The 19,482-nt window shown below is 55.8% G+C and overlaps 2 protein-coding genes across 11 annotated transcripts in view; one reads left to right on the top strand and one right to left on the bottom strand.

Moving 5' to 3' along the window:
- Window positions 1-532: 532 nt before the first annotated feature.
- On the bottom strand, window positions 533-3,171 carry Dusp28 (dual specificity phosphatase 28). The gene is made up of 2 exons (XM_070007406.1): window positions 2,752-3,171; window positions 533-2,583 (listed from the first exon to the last, which is right to left on the bottom strand). Exons 1-2 carry the CDS (start codon window positions 3,118-3,120, stop codon window positions 2,449-2,451), a joined length of 504 nt encoding a protein of 167 aa, XP_069863507.1. The 5' UTR covers window positions 3,121-3,171; the 3' UTR covers window positions 533-2,448.
- The window catches only part of Ankmy1 (ankyrin repeat and MYND domain containing 1), a 52,912-nt gene continuing 36,177 nt past the window's right edge, over window positions 2,748-19,482 (top strand). For 8 of the 10 annotated variants that reach the window (XM_070004353.1, XM_070004446.1, XM_070004022.1 and 5 more), the window contains exons 1-8: window positions 7,377-7,421; window positions 7,688-7,820; window positions 11,584-11,773; window positions 13,016-13,159; window positions 14,192-14,664; window positions 17,346-17,562; window positions 17,923-18,081; window positions 18,820-19,214. In XM_070004353.1, the coding sequence (XP_069860454.1) occupies window positions 7,705-7,820; window positions 11,584-11,773; window positions 13,016-13,159; window positions 14,192-14,664; window positions 17,346-17,562; window positions 17,923-18,081; window positions 18,820-19,214 (1,694 nt within the window). In that variant the 5' untranslated portion in view covers window positions 7,377-7,421; window positions 7,688-7,704. Of the gene's footprint in view, window positions 2,794-4,835; window positions 4,895-7,376; window positions 7,422-7,687; window positions 7,821-11,583; window positions 11,774-13,015; window positions 13,160-14,191; window positions 14,665-17,345; window positions 17,563-17,922; window positions 18,082-18,819; window positions 19,215-19,482 lie in introns of those variants that run through there. The other 2 variants (XM_070004104.1, XM_070004183.1) reach the window with 2 other exon arrangements.

The raw sequence follows: 19,482 nt of genomic DNA on the forward strand, positions 1-19,482 counted from the left end.
GGGCGCCGGGGCGTGCGGGCCTCAACTCGGGGCACCGCGCGAGCGGAGTCGGGGGCTGGGGCGCCGCGGGGTGCGCGGTTCCGGGGCCGGGGCGCCGCGCGGGGAGTGGGGCGCTCCTCTGGGCACATGGCGGCGGCCGGCCTTGCCTGCGCAGGGAGCCCCCGGGAAGCAGGTCGCCGTGGAGCCCAGGATGCTGGGCCAGGCAACCCAGGGGCGCACGGGGACGTCAGAACCTGCAGCGCGGAGCTCGGTGCTGCCCGCTGGCCTGTCCGCAGGCGTCGGCGATGGTTTCCGTGTCCCCCGACCCCACTCGGGAATCAAGGCCGCAGTGAGCTCTCGGGCCGGGCGGTGGGGTGGACAGGTCCTGGGCCCCGCACCGCTGGCAGGCCCCGAGCCCCCTTCTGTGTCCGCCAGGCCGGGAGCCTAGGCGGTGGAATACCGGGTCGCGCGGTTACCAGACCTGGGGCTGGGGTCCCTGATGTTCCAGACAGGACCGGGCCTCTGCTCGGCTCAATGAATGACATCACAAAAATTAATTTTAGGACACACTGAGCCTGAGGTTTATTAGAGGAACAAAGCAAGACAGCGCACAACCAGATGCGGGTGTGTGGGCGCAGCTGGTGGCACTCTAACCCTCCTGAGTGCGGCTTGAAAGCAGGCTGGCTACCTTAGATCCGAACCAGGCGCAGCCCATCCTGTTACACTGTGTCACTTGAGACTAATTTCCCGGCAGAGACTGCTCTCCGAACTTGGCTCACAGGTATCTATCTGGTGGTTACTTTAAAGAGTGGATTCTGCCACAAGCTCCTTTCAAGACCTGCCCACCCTTGAAGTATTCTCTTTGCAAACATGGTTTCTGCCCGGAGGAGTCATTTTCTCAATCCCAGAATGAGCACACTAACAGAGACACCAACATCGCACCCCTCCCTTTTTTTCTACTAAACGTTGTAGTTCATGAGTATATAGCTTAAAGCAAGCAGTGCAGACATGCTTTGAATTAAAAGCTATTAAGAATGAACTTGTCTGTCAGTCTTGGTTCATTCCCCATGCTTCCTTCACACTCGGACATCAGGACCCGTCAAGTCCTGTCTTTCCCACTGGGATCTTTGCACCATCCCAGAGGTGGTGTGGTGGGGGAGACACACTACCTGCACTGTGTGGGCTGTCTGTGATGGGGTATGTGGGATCCTGGCCTTACCCCTGAGAAGTGAGTGCTGAGACGTGCCTAGATCCAGCAGCCTGAGAGAGCAGCAAAGGTTCCTGGAAGGAAGCAGTGTTCAGAGGAGGGTCCTGGTGTCTCTAGAACAGAGGTCTGATGGGGAGGCCCCAGAATGGAGCTGGTGAGATAAGAGTGTCCAGTGGGACCCTTCCTGTTCTCATTACCCAAGAACAAATCAACAGCAGCTGTTTCCTGCTCTGAGGATGGCTTTGGAGGCCCCATCAAAGGTACACATACATGGGGTACAAATCTGAGCCTGGTTCTCCTTTGTAAGCCACTGCAGCCTTGCTGGCTGAGGGGAGCTGATGATCTTTGAGGGATGTGGGGAGGTAAACTCGGCAGGCTGCGCAGCAGTCCTGTTTTGAGGCTGTGGCTCTGGTGTAACAGACCCGGCTGACTGCTTCCCGCCAGGGTGTGGTGGTGACTTGTGACCAGTGGCCAGGCTGTTCCATCACAGCCAGAGCCTAGGTCCAGGAGTGCAGGGGGGAGGTGCACAGAGCTACCAGTGTTTGACCTCCAGGGGCAGTGTGGCTCTGGACTGCTCAGCAGGCAGCAGGTGCACTATGGCACTTTATTCATAGATTCCTATGTATCTGGATAGATTAACCAGTGACTGTATTTTTATGACTCGTACACACTTGTTTCCCTTTTCTTTTTCCTCACTATTCGAGGAATGTCGTTGGTGACTAACTTTCCAGGTGTCAAGACCACAGGATGTGCCTGAACTTGGGGAGGAATCGGCACAAAGAGACAGCGGGAGGACGGCACAGGGAAGGCATTCCAGCGGCCAGATGATGCTAGCTCTGACGTTGTTGACATGGTTGAGTGAGGGGGAAGCCGCCATCCCTGGCATGTGGGAGTAGGCACAAGCCTGAACATGGAAGACAGCCAGCGCAGTTCTGAGAAGCCTGGCAGGGGCAGGAGCCGCGGTGGCTCCCGTCCTCCATCCTCTTGCATGAAATCTCTGCCTGAAACTACTGTGGTGGGTTAGAGTGTGGAGCTGATAAAGGCAGGCTGGGAGGGGGTCCCGGGCAGCGGTGCCGGGGGCCTCGGTGGACACGCCGTGCATGCAATGCAAGGGACAGAGACCCCAGTGAGGGGCACTTCAGGCAGACGAGGCCCCGCGGGGAACGGCGGGCGCTCGACGCCGCGGGCCCCGCCCGTCGGTGCAGACGGCCGCCCCTTCCCCCGGCCTCGGCGCCCGAGGCGGAACGGGCCGTCGGGAGGGGTCACCGGTCCCCTCGGCCGGGATCAGCGGGCGCCCCGGGCGGGCAGGCCTGGGCCTGGAGAGTCTGCTCATACTTCTGCAGCTGAGACCAGAAGCCCGGATTCGGGTCGGCTACCGGCCTGGCGTCCTTCACCATCTGCAGACCGGAGGGGGATAGAGACAGAGCCGGGGCTCGGGAACGGGTCCCGCGGGGAGCTAGGACGCGCCCAGGCTGCGCCCGGCCCCCGCGGCCGGGCCCCGCCCCGGAAGGCCCGCCCCGCCGGAAGTCCGCGGCTACGGGAAGTCCCGCCCCGGAAGTCCCTACCTGGAAGGCGCGCTCCAGGCTGAGGCCGCCGGCCCGCATGAGGTAGGCGGTGCACACCGCCGCCGAGCGGCTGCGGCCGTTCTTGCAGTACACGAGGCAGGCGCCGCCGGCCCGAACCGCGGCCTCCATGGCGGCGCAGGTCGGCTCCAGGTGCGTCAGCAGGTCCTCGGCCGGGTCGTCGAACACCGGCACGCGCAGCTCGGCCACGCCGGGCGCGCTGGGGCCGGGCTGCTGGCGGGAGACGTTGACGCACAGCGTGACGCCCGCACGCGCCAGCAGCGCCGAGGCGCCCGCACTGCGCGCGTTCCCGAGGAAGAGCGCGGGTGCCACGCGCGCGAACGGCGGCGGCGCGGCCGACTCCGGGCCCATGGCTGACGCCCGGCGGCTGACCCCGGGCGGCTGACCCCTGGGCCTGGCGTGGCCTCGGAGGCCGGCGGGGGCGGGGCCGCGGGCGGGGCGGGGCCTGCCCTCTCTCCTCTGATTGGCTGCGGGGTCGGCCCTGCGGTGTAGGCTGGGGACTCGCCGCGTGCGGCGCTGCGTCCCGTCTTGGACCGGGAGGAGCCCGGGGCGATGTGGGCACCGGGCCGCGTCCCCGGTGGTGGCCTGTGATTAACATCCTCCAGGTCTGTCCTGGGACATCGTGGCTGGGATGAAGGTTCTCTGGTGTTCGCTTTTACAGCTTTGTTCCTTGGATGTCAGTTAGCGTCTGAATTTGTTTTCCTCTTTAATTGTAAGCATGGCGCATGAAATAAAACTACCATTGACCTAATCGTTTCTTCGCAGGCCATGGTTTCCTAATTGCTTGGCTCAGTACTGTAATTTAAAGGAACTTAGAATCGTTTAGTGCCTCTTGAATCAGTTTTTCCAGTGTCCAGTATTTTTCAGATAGATGAGCTGCTGTCAAGTACTAGACAGTTAACTGTAAGTTTGGTTTTATTCTAATATTGAAGGCTTCTGATTTATTTCTGTCCTTCAGTAATGCATCTGATATTTTTTGGGGGGGAGGGGGTCCGGTCGTGGGGCCTGAACTCTGGGCCTGGGCGCTGTCCCCTCAGCTCTTCAGCTCAAGGCTAGCGCTCTACCACTTGAGCCACAGCACCACTTCCGGCTTTTTTCTTTTTGCTTATGTGGTGCTGAGGAATGGAACCCAGGGCCTCATGCATTCAAGACAAGCGCTCTACCACTGAGCCACCTTCCCAGCCTCTCATCTGATTTCTATCACAAGCCATCCTCCATTACCCCCACTCCTCCCAGCCTGGTCTAAGTCAGCTTGAGGCCGGATGTACATTCCTGGCCAGCCTGGTCCATATAGTCAGTCTGTCTGTCTGTCTGTCTGTCTGTCTGTCTGTCTGTCTGTCTGTCTGTCTGTCTGTCTGTCTCTCTCTCTCTCTCCACACACACACACATACACACAGAGCAGACTGCATCATCCTTCATCGAAATACACTGTTCTATCTGGCATGGTACGCCAGGCCTTCCACCCTGCATACTAGACAGTGTATGGCAGAAAATAGTCTACAATTGAGTGGCATCCACATCATCTAGGAACTAGCTAAGAGTGCAAGTTCATATGCAAGTTCTCAAGCTTGCTTCAGACCTACAGAATCAAACTCTGGGTGAAGCAGGGCTTGTGTGCCCCCAATCCCAGTTGCTTAGGAGTCTGAGGTAGGAGGAGCTAGATCCTATGCATCAAGCTGGGTACCAGAGACCCTTGAGTTCAATCTCCAGGACTAAGGGGAAAAGGGGAAAGAAACCTGCATTTTACTAAGGCCCCTATTACTTGAGATGTGCTGAAGATTGCATGCATTTAGCCAATTTAAAATGTTATGTCAGGAAAACTAAAACAAGTTACCCCCCCTTCCCCTTAAGCATTGAGTTCTGACTTAGAACATGTAGCACATAATCATGTACTTTCCTCTGACTTATGCTAGGTTTGCTAGGATTCATAGCACCTTTTTTTTTTTTTTAGTGTGCATCTAAAATCACGAGAAATAATTTATGGAAACAATCCTTTTGGAATTTTGTTGGGACCTGTGGCAACCAGGGACAACACAATGACAGACACTAGACCGTGGAATTGAGGTTTGGAGCACCAGGGGTCTGAAGTCCACCAGCTTCAGGTGTCCTGGGTCCATTTTACAAGGTATTAATTGAGTAGGGTACAGGTGCAAACACAAAGGGAAGTCAAATTTCCTTAAAGTCACAGCACCAATAATCCAATACAGTCTTAATCCTTGTCTCAAGCACCAATCATATGGTATAATTTTACTCAAGTGATAAGTAATTTTTTTTTTAATTTTAGAAGCAGGTGTAAGCAGCAAATGACTTATGGTTAGCATAGATTTTTTTCCTATCCCAAAGTTCCCAGAAAGTTTGGTATGGAAATAGCCTACACCTGGGATATAAAACTGAATTCCTGATTCCAGGACTGAATGACCTTTTTGACTTTTTCCCACCACTGTTTCCAAATACCTCACTTGCATTTAATTTGATTGTAATTTTAAGTGACTTTTGATTTTCCCAAAGCCTTTAGTTGTTTTAATAAAAATGCCACTCTGCCTTGTGCACATCAATAATACTGATTCATCGCAATATTTGGGCCCAACACGTTTAGAATTCTTTTGCTAATCGCACCAAATTACCAAATTGTCAGACTTGCCAAATAGTTTTCTTTTCTTTTTTTTTTTTTTTTTTTTGTCGGTCGTGGGGTTTGAACTCTAGGCCTGGGCACTGTCCCTGAGCTCTTCAGCTGAAGGCTAGCTCTCTACCACTTGAGCCACAAGGCCTCATGCATGCGAGGCAAGCACTCTACCACTAAGCCACCTTCCCAGCCCTCAAATGGTTTTCTTGTCTTTATGATTTAGCCCTCTTGGTCCCTCCCACTGGATGATGTAGCAGTTTCCCAGAGCTTCTGTACCAAGCAGGATAGGGTAGGTGTCCCACAGCAACAGAGCAGTATTCTGCAGAGCCTCTGATTGTCCACATCTCCTCAAGACCATTAGGAGGTCCACCATGACCACCAAGGCCTCGTCTTTATGCCTGTGAATACTTTAGGACGGTCACATTCACTGACTTGGGTGTTAGGTTTCAACTTATTTTAGGGGGAAAGGGACACCATTCAACACATAATTGGCACAATTTCACTGATTTGTGGTACATTTCTGCTGGTAGTGGCACTGAACTCTGGGCCCTACACTCTGACTTGGCTTTTTTGCTTAAGGCTTGTTCTTTCCCGCCAGAGCCACATCTCCATGTCTGGCTTCCCCTCCCCCTTTAAAAATGTTATTATAAAGGTGATCATCAGAGGGGTTTACAGTTATGCAAGTCAGATAATGAGTATTTTTCTTTTTGAACAATGTTACACCTTCCCACTTAAGACATTTTTCTGGTTAATTAGAGCTGGGGTCTCATTTTCTTTTGTGGCTGGCTTTAGAACCTCAATCTTCAGATCACAGGCTTCTGAGTACGTAGGATAACAGGCATGAGCCACCAGTGCCTGGCTATTTTGATACGTTAACTGAATATCATTTTACTTTTGGCAGTACTGGGGGTGGAATCCAGGGCTTTGTGAATGCTAAGCAAGCATTGTACCACTGAACTATATGCACAGCCCTTACAACTGTTAGGTCCACCCAGAAAAAATGGCCCCTTCCCCTTGAAGTCCCTGCCTAGCACCTATGTAACCCAGGTAATGGTGCACCTGGGGGCAGCAGGAGGTCTCCCCTAGGCTCTGAGGTCATGGCTGTGGCCACATCTCCCCGCTGCCCTCTCCCTGTGTAGTCAGTCTCCATCTCCGTCATTAGTTCCACCCTTTGGCCCTTTTTTCCCTTGCCCCTTCCCTTCCCCGGCATCCCTTGCACCCCCTGCACAGCCTTTCTTGTGCAGGGCAACAGTATGCTCCCCCTTCCCCCATAAACTTTTCTGCCTCAATCAGGTGAGGGTCTCCTTTTGGTCAACCTTATAATAACTAATGGAGTCTTTTCCCCCCCTCAGTCGTGGGGCTTGAACTCTGGGCCTGGCGCTGTCCCTGCGCTCTTCAGCTCAAGGCGAGCGCTCTACCGCTTGCGCCACAGCGCTACGCCTGGTTTTCTCGTGGTTCATTGGAGATCAGAGTCTCACGGACTTCCCTGCCCGGGCCCGCTCTGAACCGGGATCCCCGGGCCTCAGCCCAGGCGTGGGCTCCGGCGCCCGCTTCCTGATGGGATGGTGACAGTCTGGGTCCGGGGCAGCTGCCATCTTGCCGCCCATGGGCGCGGCGGCCCAGAAGCCTGAGTGATCAGGGCGGGGACGTGAACTGGGCAGGGACGGGCGCGCCCCAGAAAGCCGGCCCGTGGGGAGGGCTGGCCGGACCCCGAGCTCGGCCTGGCGGAGGGTCCTCGCGGTGGGGCGCCGGTGCACGGCCTGGCGCGTCCCCCAGGCGGGTGGGCGAGGCCCGCTGGGAGCCCTCTTCCCCGGGGCGCTAGCGACGCCCAGCGCCGCGGCCGCGGGAGGCTGAGGACGTCATCGGATGGGTGGATCCTGGAGGGCGGGGACATCGTGAACAGGCGCGGGATTGGCCAAGAGCAGAGGGAAGGGGCGTTGCCGGCAGGACCAGCGCGGGGATTGGCGGAGGCTGGCAGGGGCTCTCCAGGGAAACGGACGCCGTCCTCCAGCTGTGGCTCGGCGGCTCGGTGGGTCGGGTGTGCGCTCCCGAGCCTCCCGCGGCCCCGCCCGCCCTGTGGCCCGGGCGTCTGGGCGGCGGCTGTCACCCCCGCGCCCCCGGGCCGGGATGCCCCGGGGCGTTCCCGAGGCTGGCGGGCGGGCGGCACCTGGGGCCCCGGGGCGGGGCGGGGCGCTGGCGGGGCGGGGCGGGGCGCTGGCGGGGCGGGGCGGGGCTGCCCTCCCGGGCCCCGGCCGCGGGCCCCTGGGAGAACTGTGGTCCCCGCTCTGCTTCCAGGTTCGAAGAGGAGAGTCATGGAAGACAGTCCTTCCCCCGTCAGCACAGACCACGAAGCCTCCAAGGGCCACGACCCCAGAAGCCCGCTGGAGGCCCTGGAGGCCCAGGACAGCTACAGGCTCTTCGTCCGAAGGTGCAGGCCCCGCGAGCCCGGCCCGCCGCGAGCCCGGCCCGCCGCGGGCCGCCCGCAGCGAGTCCCCAAACATCGCCTGGTCCCTCAGAAAGCAAGTCTGGAGAGATGGGAAAGCCTCTGAGGAGAATGTCCGCTCGCCGCCCTCTCACCCGGCCATCCTCTGCGGGGCCGGTAGAGCGGGCCCCCTGCCGCCCTAGTTCCCAGTACAGCTCCTCCCTGCTGAGTTAGTGCGCAGGGCTACCCTGGGTCCGCTGCTGCCAGCGCCTTACTTGCGCCTGCAACCCCATCCTATGTGTTCCGGTTGTAAGCTGAACGGTTGTGTGCCTCCGAAACGGATGGCATTTGAAGGGGGTCCTCTGGGCCGTGTCTGGGTTTAGACAGGTCACAGATGGGGACTGGGGACGGGCTAGGAGTCAGTATTTCCAGAGGAAGAGGGGTCAGAGCGCGGCTTCTGCTTTGGCTCTGCCTTGTGAGCTCACAGTGAGAAGGTTCCACTTGCAGACTAGGGAGAAACCCCAGGAACCAAACCCACTGGCACAGGAGCTTGGACTTCCATCCCCAGGAACTATGGGAAATAAATAGCAGTTGTTTAAGCCCCCCAGACAGTGGTAGTTTGTTGTATGTAGTAGCCCCAGCAAACTATCACAGTCCTCAGTAGGACACAGAGTTATTTATGCTGGGGATGAGGAGCCCGTGAGGGCCAGGCAGAGCAAGCTGGCTGGGCCTTGCCCACTGTGCAAACTGGCCTTTCCCAGTGATCTCTGGGGGGTCTCACAGCTGATTGGTTATATTGTAATATTCTCTCTCTGTCTCTCTCTCTCTGTCTCTTGCCAGCCCTAGGGCGTGAACTCAGGGCCTGGGCACTGTCTCTGAACTTCTTTTGCTCAAGGCCACAGTGCCACTTCTGGCCTTTTCTGTTTTATATGGTACCGAGGAACTGAACCCAGGGCTTCATGCATGCTAGGCAAGCACTCTACTACTAAGCCACATTCCCAGCACTATTGTAATATTCTTGAGTGACCTCAAAATTATTTCCATTTTTAAAATCTTTTCCTACTTACACTAAAGGTTTTCTTTCTTCTCTTAATCCCTTTTTTAAAACTTATACAAGTAATACTTGTCACATGTAGGAAAATGAGCTAGAAGTGCTGTAACACATCACCACAGACTGAGAGGCTTAAATAGCAAGCTTATTGTCTCAGACCTAGGTACCAGAAGTCTAAGATCAAAGTGCCAACCATCTTGGCTCCTTCGTTCTCCTCAGCTTGTATGTGGCTCTATCTTCATCTGTCAGGTCACATCATTCTATGCGTTTCTCCATGTCCAGAGTTCCCCTGCCCCCTTTTAGTTTGAACTCTGGACCTGGGCGCTGTCCTCAGCTCTTCAGCTCAAGGTGAGCACTCTACCACTTGAGCCACAGTGCCACTTCCAGTTTTCTGGTGGTTTAATGGAGATAAGAGTCTCACAGACTTTCCTGCCCGGGCTGGCTTTGAACCCTAATCCTCAGATCTCAGCCTCCTGAGTAGTTAGGATTACAGGCATGAACCACTGGTGCCCAGCTAAAGTTCCCCTTTTAATGGAGACATGGTCATATTGGGTAGGGCCCTGCCTTAATGAACTCACTTTAATAGGCCACTACTGTAAAATCTATTTCTAAATGCCACATTCTGAGTTATTGAAGTTTAAGACTCTGAAATAAGAATTGAGGGATACACTAACGTGTACAAACAATTGAGCAGAAGTTAAAAAGCAAAGCAGGACGATGCCCCCAGCCTTCGTCATTGTTGAATTTGGATGTCTACCTTCCTGGCTTTGTGCACCTACAACAATAGGCCCAACACAGACTGAATACTTCCAGAACTTCCTTGTGCTTAGACTCCGTGGCTCATGCTAGTCTCCCAGGGCTGGCTGATGGAGGTGTCTTGCTACCAGCTAGGCTACCAGCCAGTGTCTAGAGCAGAGACACATGCACACAGCATCCCCCAGAGAGTTAAGTGGGAGGAAGAGAGGGTTATGTGAGATGGGGACGTTAGGATCCCTGTCTGAGTTATGACTTTAGGTATGATCTTCAGATCCCAAGAGCAGGAAAGAAGCAAATCCTGCTGGTACACACATCTTCCTGCTGCTCGACAGCGTGGATCCCACATCTACCCCTCTGTCAGGCTTCTATCTCTCAATATGCTCTCATACACTTCCTGGGTCCGTATGTGTGTACTGAGTATTTGCTTCCTTCTTGGCCTGGTGCTGGTGTTGCTGGCTTGAGTGGGAGGACCCCAGCATGAACACAGCTGCCCAGCAACAACTGGAGGAAGCTATGGTTGTGGGCTGTCAAGTCCCAGGTGGTGGAGCCAGCAGCTGGGGGAGCCAGCAGCAGTGGGGGGGGGAGCCAGCAGCAGCAGGGGGGGGAGCCAGCAGCTGGGGGAGCCAGCAGCAGCGGGGGGGGGGGGGGGGAGCCAGCAGCTGGGGGAGCCAGCAGCAGCGGGGGGGGGGGGGGAGCCAGCAGCTGGGGGAGCCAGCAGCAGTGGGGGGGGGGGAGCCAGCAGCTGGGGGAGCCAGCAGCAGTGGGGGGGGGAGCCAGCAGCTGGGGGAGCCAGCAGCAGCAGGGGGGGGAGCCAGCAGCTGGGGGAGCCAGCAGCTGGGGGAGCCAGCAGCAGGGGGAGCCAGCAGCAGGGGGAGCCAGCAGCTGGGGGAGCCAGCAGCTGGGGGAGCCAGCAGCAGGGGGAGCCAGCAGCAGTGGGGGGGGAGCCAGCAGCTGGGGGAGCCAGCAGCGGGGGGGGGGGGGGAGCCAGCAGCTGGGGGAGCCAGCAGCAGCAGGGGGGGGAGCCAGCAGCTGGGGGAGCCAGCAGCAGCAGGGGGGGGAGCCAGCAGCTGGGGGAGCCAGCAGCAGTGGGGGGGGGAGCCAGCAGCTGGGGGAGCCAGCAGCAGCAGGGGGGGAGCCAGCAGCAGCAGGGGGGGAGCCAGCAGCAGCAGGGGGGGAGCCAGCAGCAGCAGGGGGGGAGCCAGCAGCAGCAGGGGGGGGAGCCAGCAGCTGGGGGAGCCAGCAGCAGCAGGGGGGGGAGCCAGCAGCTGGGGGAGCCAGCAGCAGTGGGGGGGGGAGCCAGCAGCTGGGGGAGCCAGCAGCAGCAGGGGGGGAGCCAGCAGCAGCAGGGGGGGAGCCAGCAGCAGCAGGGGGGGAGCCAGCAGCAGCAGGGGGGGAGCCAGCAGCAGCAGGGGGGGGAGCCAGCAGCAGCAGGGGGGGGAGCCAGCAGCTGGGGGAGCCAGCAGCTGGAGCCATGTGGGCGGAGGAGCTGACTAGTCTTTCCTAAAAACCAGCACATCTGCCCTTGGCCATTGCTCCTTACCTGCACTTTTCACTTCTTAGATCCCCCTGGGAAATTACTGTATCCTTTGTGCCTCTGTTTCCTTTTCTGTGCACATGCCTCAGGGATGTGAGAGTGAAATGAAATGGTACACTGAAATGGTACAGATACACAGTCTTTTTTTTTTTTTTGGTGCTGGTCCTGGGGCTTTAACTCGGCCTGACGCTGTCCCTGATTTTTTTTTTTTCTCCCAGCTACCAGCTGAGCCACAGCTCCACTTTCAGCTTTTTGGTGGTTAAGCAGACATAGTCTCATGGGCTTTCCTGCTCTGGTTGGCTTTGAACAATCCTCAGATCTTAGCCTCTTGAGTAGCTAGCATTATAAGCGTCCCTTGGCTTGTGGCATGCGGTTACTATGAAGATATTTCAGCCTTCCATGATACCCTTTCCCTCCTGTCTTCCTAGGGACAGGCCAGTGACCCCAGGGGAGGAAGATGAAGGGTCTGGGGCTAACCTGCAGGACAGGGACCTGAAGAGGAACTACATCGAGCTTGTCCAAGGCATGCAGGAGTGGCAGGACGGCTGTGTCTACCGGGGGGAGTTTGGGCTTGACATGAAGCTTGGATACGGAGAGTTCTCTTGGCCCACAGGAGAGGTAGGTGTCTTTCCTTGCTGCCCCGTATCTTCCCCGGGGCCTGGGGACCGGCCTTCTCCTAAGAGCCACATGATAGGAACCTTGGCATCCATCCCAGGGCTGGTAGGCTGCCTGCCCTCTCTACATCACAGGGCTAGAAGAAAGTCCCTGCAGACCCCCTCAGCCAGCCCTGGTTACCTGAGGATCTGGGGAGGGGGGTGAGGTTTGGGAAGCTGTGACTCAAGAAGATGGGTTTTATTCTAGGCACATGTTTGAAAATTAGCAAATTATGAGCGCAAAATGAAACTGCCTCGTATTTAAGATCAAATGACAGAAAGAAACAAAGACATGTTCTCGCACCCTCACTAGAGCATGCCGAGTCCCTCAGTGGAGATTTAGTGGTGTCAAGGGCCCGAACCTGGGATCCCACAGCCAGAGCTCTTTGTGCCTCCTGGTGCCCTTGGCTGTGTGCAGTAGCTAAGTGCACAGTGCCGCTGGGCCTGTGTGGTATCTAGGGCCACCAATCGTAGATGCCAGTGTGTCCCCCTCACCTGCACCATCTGCCTGAGTAAATGACTCTGCCCTGGCATTGCCTGGACTGTGTGTGTGTGTGTGTGTGTGTGTGTGTGTGTGTGTGTGTGTGTGTGTGTGTGTGTGTGTGTGTGTGTGATGGGGCTTGAAACTCTGGGCCTGGGTGCTGTTCTTGAGCTTCTTTTGCTCAAGGCTAGCACTCTACCATTTGAGCCACAGTGCCGCTTCCGGCTTTTTCTGTGTATGTGCTACTGAGGAATCGAACTTGGGTTGTCATGCATGCTAGGCAAGCACTCTACCACTAGGCCGCATTCCCAGTCCCAGGCATCCTCTTCTCTCCCCGCTGTGGCCTCAGGAGAGGGCACCTCTGACACTTGCCTACGTGTGTGTGTGGCTGGCTCTGAGGCCCACCGTGAGTCTCTGTGCTGGGAGTTCCCAGCCAGACCACGTCCCTGCCAGTCTGACTGCTGTCACCTGCACGGGGGCTTGGGTTCTGTTCAAACCTAGCCTGGTGCTGGCGTGCTCCTGCCACAGCCGCCAAGTGGTTCTTAACTCCCTGTCTCCTGAATGGGGCGGGACCCTGGCTCACTCACCTTAGCCACCTCTCTAGTTAGTCCTGTACCTGCTGGCCATGAGAGCCTCTGTCACTGCCAGCCTGGTAGCTGCCAGGGGCGGGGTGCCCGAGGGCAGGGGCTCACCCCAACACCAGGCCTGCTGACCTCTCCCCTCCAGGTCTACCGAGGGCAGTTTTACCGGGACCACTGTCATGGTGTGGGCACTTACACATGGCCAGATGGCTCCAGTTTCACTGGCATGTTTTACCTCAGCCAACGAGAGGGCTATGGTACCATGTACATGAAGACAAGGCTCTTCCAGGTGAGGAGCCTCCGTGTTCCCGGGGTGCGTGGCCTGGGTGTGTTCCTGAGGCAGGGCAGGGCCATAGTGTTTCTGAGGGGGCAGGACCAGTGTTGGGGCTTGAATCCAGGCCCTCTCCTCTCAGTTCCATTTATGGCCGGTGCTCTACCACTTGAGTCTTGCCTCCTATGGCTTTTTGGTTTTTCATTGGAGATCAGAGTCACAGGCTGACTTCTGCCTAGGCTGACTTGGAACCATGATCATCAGCTCTCAGCCTCTTGAGTGGTTAGGATCACAGGTATGAGCCGCCCACACCCAGCTTCACTTGTTTCTCAGGAGCAACGTTTACTCTAGAAAGAATGAGTCTGGAGACTAGGTGATTTGGATAGATCCTAGTGAGTTTCTCTAACTAAGCAAACAACAAAAGCAATTTTCCAGGACAGCAGCTATGTCCCCTTAAGTAGAGGCATTTAACCCTCAGAGTGCCAATGTGGCAACCATTCAGCCTGTGGGGGGGGGGGGAGGGCTTCACCCTGGAGGCCTTGGCTGTGTCTTTGTCCTTTGAGAGAGGTCCTAGGCTTCCCCTCTACCTGCACCCTCCCCTTTCCACCCTCCCCTTCTCCAGGTATCTGCGCTCCCATGAGAGATTGCTGCCAAGCACAGTGCCCGGTGTTTCAAACACTTTGATAACTGTTGAACAAATGAGTATATTTCTTTTTTTTTTTTTTTTTTGTCGGTCATGGGGCTTGAACTCTGGGCTTGGGCGCTGTCCCTCAGATCTTCAGCTCAAGGCAAGCACTCTACCACTTGAGCTACAGCGCCACTTCCGGTTTTCTAGTGGTTTATTGGAGATAGGAGTCTCACGGTCTTTCCTGCCCGGGCTGGCTTTGAACCTCGATTCTCAGATCTCAGCCTCCTGAGTAGCTAGGATTACAGGCGTGAGCCACCGGCGCCCGGCCAAATGAGTATATTTCTTAGGAGTACATTTTCTTTTATTGCTTTGGCAAAGCTTGTCACAAAGTATATCTTTTGGCTCCCGGATTCTCCTTGCAGGGGCTATACAAAGCGGACGAAAGGTTCGGGCCAGGCTTTGAGACTTACCCCGATGGCTGCCAGGATGTGGGCCTGTGGTTCCGTGAGCACCTTGTCAAATTGTGTGTGGACATTCCCAGCAGCTTCTCCCTGCTCAGCTACCCAGAGTTCTCAGCCTTCCTCACACAGTGTCAGGAGAGACTTAGTCTCTCCGAGGAGGAGAGAGCGGAGTGGCACCCAACGGAGGAGCAGGACCCCTTCTTCTATGAGTACAAGCGGTTTCTTGTGAATGATGACCTCACGCTGCCCCCAGAAATGCACATCTACTCAACTGACAACCAGCACCTGCCCATGCCAGACTCTTTCCGCAGAGAGCTGGATGCCCAGGTCTTCCATAATGAAATCCCCCCATTCATCGAGGATGGAGAACCCTGGTTTATACAAAATCAGACACCTCTGTTGATAAAAATCCAGAAGCAAGCCTACAAGTTCAGGTGATCAAGCGGATCTTTCTCTCTATCCAGTGTCCCCTCTTTGGGTAGGGGCCCCTCCCCCACATCCCCAGGGGGGTTCCTGATGTCCTCCAGGGCCAGGTGACTGCTAGTTTAGAAAACATATTTTTTTTAATACAGAACTTTTTGAAAGTAGAAGTACTTAAAAATAACCATGAAAAACACACTGAAGGGCTAGGGGTGTAGGCACACACCTGTGACTCCAGCTGCTCAGGAGGTGGAGGTAGGAGGATCACCATCTAAGGCTAGCCTGAGCAAAAGTGTAAGGCTGAACAAACTGAAGAGCAAAGAGGGCTGGAAGCATGGCTCAGAGAGTGGAGTGCTTGAGTTCAATCCCCCTCGTACCAGGGGGAGAGAGAGAGGAATATATGAGGTTAACCCGACTAATTATGAGATACACCTGGGAATCACCAGGGTGAGACCTTTGTAGGACTAATATGTGCTAAGGAAAAGGAAAAGAAAAGCAATTCTCAGCTTTGCCAGGACCTGTGGGCCCACCATGGCTATGTGGCCCAGTCTGGCATGGGATTGCACTGTACTAGGCCCTCTTCCATAAAGGAATGGATTTTTTTTTTGAAAATAATATATGAGCAGAAATGACTGTTTTTCCATCCAACCATCTACCATCTATGTATTCACTCATCATACAATCATCATTCCATCCATCCAACCACATATCCATTCATCCATCATCTATTGACCATGCAAATATCCCATCCATCTATCTATCCATCCAACTACACTTCCATCCATCCACCCATCATCTATCCATTACACAAACATCATCCATCTATCCAGCCACCCATCCATCATTCAAACATCATCCCATCGATCCATCCATCATGCAAACATTTTCCCATCAACCCATCCATCCATCCACTCATCCATCATGCAGACATCATCCCATTCATCCATCCATCCATCATCCATTCATCAATTATGCAGACATCATCCCATCCATTCATCATCAAACATCATCCTATCCATCCATCCATCATGCAGACATCATCCCATTCATCTATCCATCCATCATGAAAACATCATCCCATCCATCCATCATGAAGACATCGTCCCATCCATCCATCCATTCATCATTTATGCAGACATCATCCCATCCATTCATCATCAAACATCATCCTATCCATCCATCCATCCATCCATCATGCAAAAATCATCCCATCCATCCATCCATCCATCATGCAAAAATCATCCCATCCATCCCTCCATCATGCAAAAATCACCCCATCCATTCTTCATGCAAACATCATTCCATCCATCCATCCATCATGCAAACATCATCCCATTCATCCAATATGCAAACATCATCCCATCCATACATCCATCATGCAAACATCTTCCCATCAACCCATCCATCCATCCACTCATCTATCATGCAAACATCATCCCATTCATCCATCCATCCATTATGAAAACATCCCATCCATTCATCCATCATGAAAACGTCATCCCATCGATCCATCCATCATGCAGACATCTTCCCATCCATCCATCCACTCATCCATCATGCAGACATCATCCCATCCATCCACCCATCATGAAAACATCCCATCCATCCATCCATCCATCATGCAGACATCATTCCATCCATCCATCCATCATGCAAACATCATCCCATCCATTCATCCATCCATCCATCATGCAGACATCAGCTAAGAGCCTCATCAATGAGAGCTGGTCCATGTTCTCAATGAATTCATGTTGCATAAATTTATGAGTTCTTGATTTCAAAGTGGGTTGTGTTTGAAGACACAGGTCTTCAAACAAAAAAAGGGGCAGAAATGAGTAGAGCGTTGGTGCTTTGTGCTGCTGTGGACTCGTATTGCTGGCTGCCTACCCACCCTGAGACCCTGTTGTGAGAAACTGTTTACAAGAAGACACGAATTGAATTGGTGAAGTCAGAGATGCACAGGATCCAGTTTGACCCTGCACAGCCCTTCTGGGCTAATGCCGAGCCGGAACATTTTCCTGTGGCATGTCTCCATGCCTGAGCGCTCCATCCCCACTGTCACTGGCTGACAGTGCAGCTCAAGGTTAATAAGACTCTTGGGGCAGCCAGTGGGGGCTGAGGAATGAGAGGAGCATGAGTTAAGAAGATAGCTCCCTTGGGCTATTTTTATTTTCCTTTCAGTACTGTTGCTTCAACTGAGAGTCTTGTGGTTCCTAAGTAGTCACTCCACTACTGAGCCCTGCCACCGCCACTGCCACCATCTCCTCCTGCTCCTCCTTCTCCTGCTGCTCCTCCTCCTCCTGCTGCTCCTCCTCCTCCTGCTGCTCCTCCTCCTCCTGCTCCTGCTCCTCCTCCTCCTCCTCCTCCTTTTACTTTTTGCCTGGGTCCATGCCTGGACCACAGTCTTCCCATTTTGGCCTTCCTGTCATAGCTGGGGTGACAGATATTCACCACTGTGCCTACCTTCTTTGTGCTGGAGTCTTATGGCATCCAGGCTACTCTGGAACCATGATCCTGCTCAGCCTCCTCCAAAGCTGGGATGACAGGCACATCCAGCTATTGGTTGAGATGGGGTCTCATGTATGCCAGAGCTGGTCTCGAACCCAATATCAGCCTTCTGCGTAGCTCCCCCGGCAGGACCTGTGGGGAAGGCCAGAGCCCGGACTAATGCCACGGACGCCTGTCATGTTGCCAGGCACAAGAAGGCACACAGCAGCTGGAGCATGGACGCCATCCTCCAGGGGAACCGCAGCGGCTTTGCTCGCAGGGGTCCCAAGGAGCGGCTCTCCAAGGAGATGATCCTGAAGGCCGAGGCCGGCGACTATGACTGGATCTACGGGATGCTGAAGGACAACCTGGTCCACGTCGACGTGGCCGACTCCAAGGGCTACACTGTGCTGGCTGCGGCTGCTGTAAGCCCCGCCCCTCCCGCCAGAGCCCGCAGAAATGCGGCCCTCAGGGCCCTCGTGGGGCACACCCTCAGAGTGGAGCCCCTTCACCACCCCGCTCCAGGATCACGGGGCCGCTGATGGGCACACCTGCGCCCCACTACCCAGCCAAGCCCACACCCCCAGTGTGAGACTCAAGGCCCGATGGAGAGCAGGGCTCAGGGCAGGGCATGCCGCTGCTCCTGCCCCCGCTGCTGGCCGGACCCTGTCTCCTCCCAAGCTGGAGCCCGGGGGAGCCTCAGGAAGTGGCACCAGCGCCACCTGCCCTCCACACCCCCGCGGAGCCAGCGGCTGCCTTGGTGAGTCCAGCGTGTCTTTCTGCAGGTGCATTCTCATCATGACATTGTCAACCTGCTCCTGGACTTTGGGGCTGATGTGAACAAGTGCTCCGATGAGGGCCTCACCCCGCTTAGCATGTGCTTCCTCCTCTACTACCCTAGCAAGGCCTTCAAGCCCAACATTGCAGAGAGGACGGTGCCCCAGGTCAGCCTTGTTCACCGCCACACTCGCACCATCCACCGACCTCCCCCCCCAACCCCCAGTGTGGCCCAGGCCTCATACAGGGTGGCTAGGCAGGTAGGCCATTGGGGAAGGGAGTAGAAGCATGGAATGCAAGAACTCCCTAAGGAATCTGGAATCCAGTGCCATGAGTGTCCCTTAGGACGCATGCATGACAGCTCAGGGCCCGAGCCCACCCTTCCCACACAACTGCCAAGGTCCGCATCCACACAGAGCCCCCGCCCCGCAAAGCAAGACTGAGAACCTGCAATTAGTCAAGGGGACGGCACTTTATGAACCACGGTTCAAAACTGGGAGCCTACCGAGAGCAGCGCCACTGGATAGAAATGTAATACAAGCTACAGTGGCCACTTAAACAAGTGGCACAGGTGGGATCAATTTTAAAAATGTATTGTATTTAGCTTCAATATCCAAACCAGGAGGCTCTTTCTGTGTGCCGCCAAAGAACAGGAGTGAGACTTGCTGCCCGTCTCTCCTTGAACCCACCCCACGGCTCACGTAGATGAGCCACATTTTGTGGGCCCAGGAAACACAGGGGCACGGCTCCCATGTCTGCTCAGCCCGAGGTCCATGCCAGACTCCAAATGGGTCCCTCTTCGTCTGAGGCTTGTGGACTGAGGTGGTAGCTCCAGGCCATGGGTGTAGGGATGTACTTCAGTTTCTTCCTTCCGCTAATGATACTCTCCTGGGTGCCTTCCAAAGGAAATTCCCACGTTCCTAAGTGCCTCAAAATACTCCATCCTGAACCTGGAGACCATTTATGAGGCGAACGACATGGTCTCGACCAGTGAAGGCTGGAAGGCAGCCGTCTCGAGCGGCCTGGAGGACCAGTCCCCCAGCAGCATGCTGCGGTGGGACTCCTCCTCGAGGCGCAGCCTGGGTGACCTGGAGCAGGTGGTGGAGGAGTCGGAGGGGAACATCAGCACTGTATACAGCACCACCGAGACCAACTTCGAGTCCTCCCTGTGTGTGCGCAACTACACCATCCAGCTGTCCAGGGACATCCTGGAGAAGAGCGCCGAGGCCTACAGCATGCTGCAGGCCCCCGCTTTTCCCGACAAGGGGACCATGAGGAAAATGGCGCAGTCCATGCACGAGTAAGTTGCTGGTGCTGGCCTGGAGGGGTGTGTGCAGGGTGTGCTGCTCTGCCCCGCAGCACCGCCAAGAGGCCGGGGCACCTGCTCCGACCAGCCTGCGTGGAGCACTGGGCATGTGAGTGTGCACGTGCGCGCGCGTATGCGTGTGGTAAGGCCGTGGGGTGTGAGAGACACCACCTGCCAGTCACAGGGCCGGTTCTCTGCCATTGTCTCCTACCCACCCCAAGAAGAAGGGGTGTTTGCCACCCCCCCCCACCGCTCACTTCTC

The sequence above is a fragment of the Dipodomys merriami genome, unplaced genomic scaffold (genome assembly GCF_024711535.1).
Source record: "Dipodomys merriami isolate MVZ:Mamm:240054 unplaced genomic scaffold, mDipMer1.0.p SCAF_1, whole genome shotgun sequence".
NCBI lineage: Eukaryota > Metazoa > Chordata > Mammalia > Rodentia > Heteromyidae > Dipodomys > Dipodomys merriami.

Bases quoted from the DNA above. Each gene is read 5' to 3' on its own strand.
- Dusp28 (XM_070007406.1), bottom strand. From the start codon at position 3,120: ATGGGCCCGGAGTCGGCCGCGCCGCCGCCGTTCGCGCGCGTGGCACCC. The intron at 2,584-2,751 runs GTAGGGACTTCC...TCCGGTCTGCAG, and splicing joins GCCTGGAGCGCGCCTTCCAG to ATGGTGAAGGACGCCAGGCC.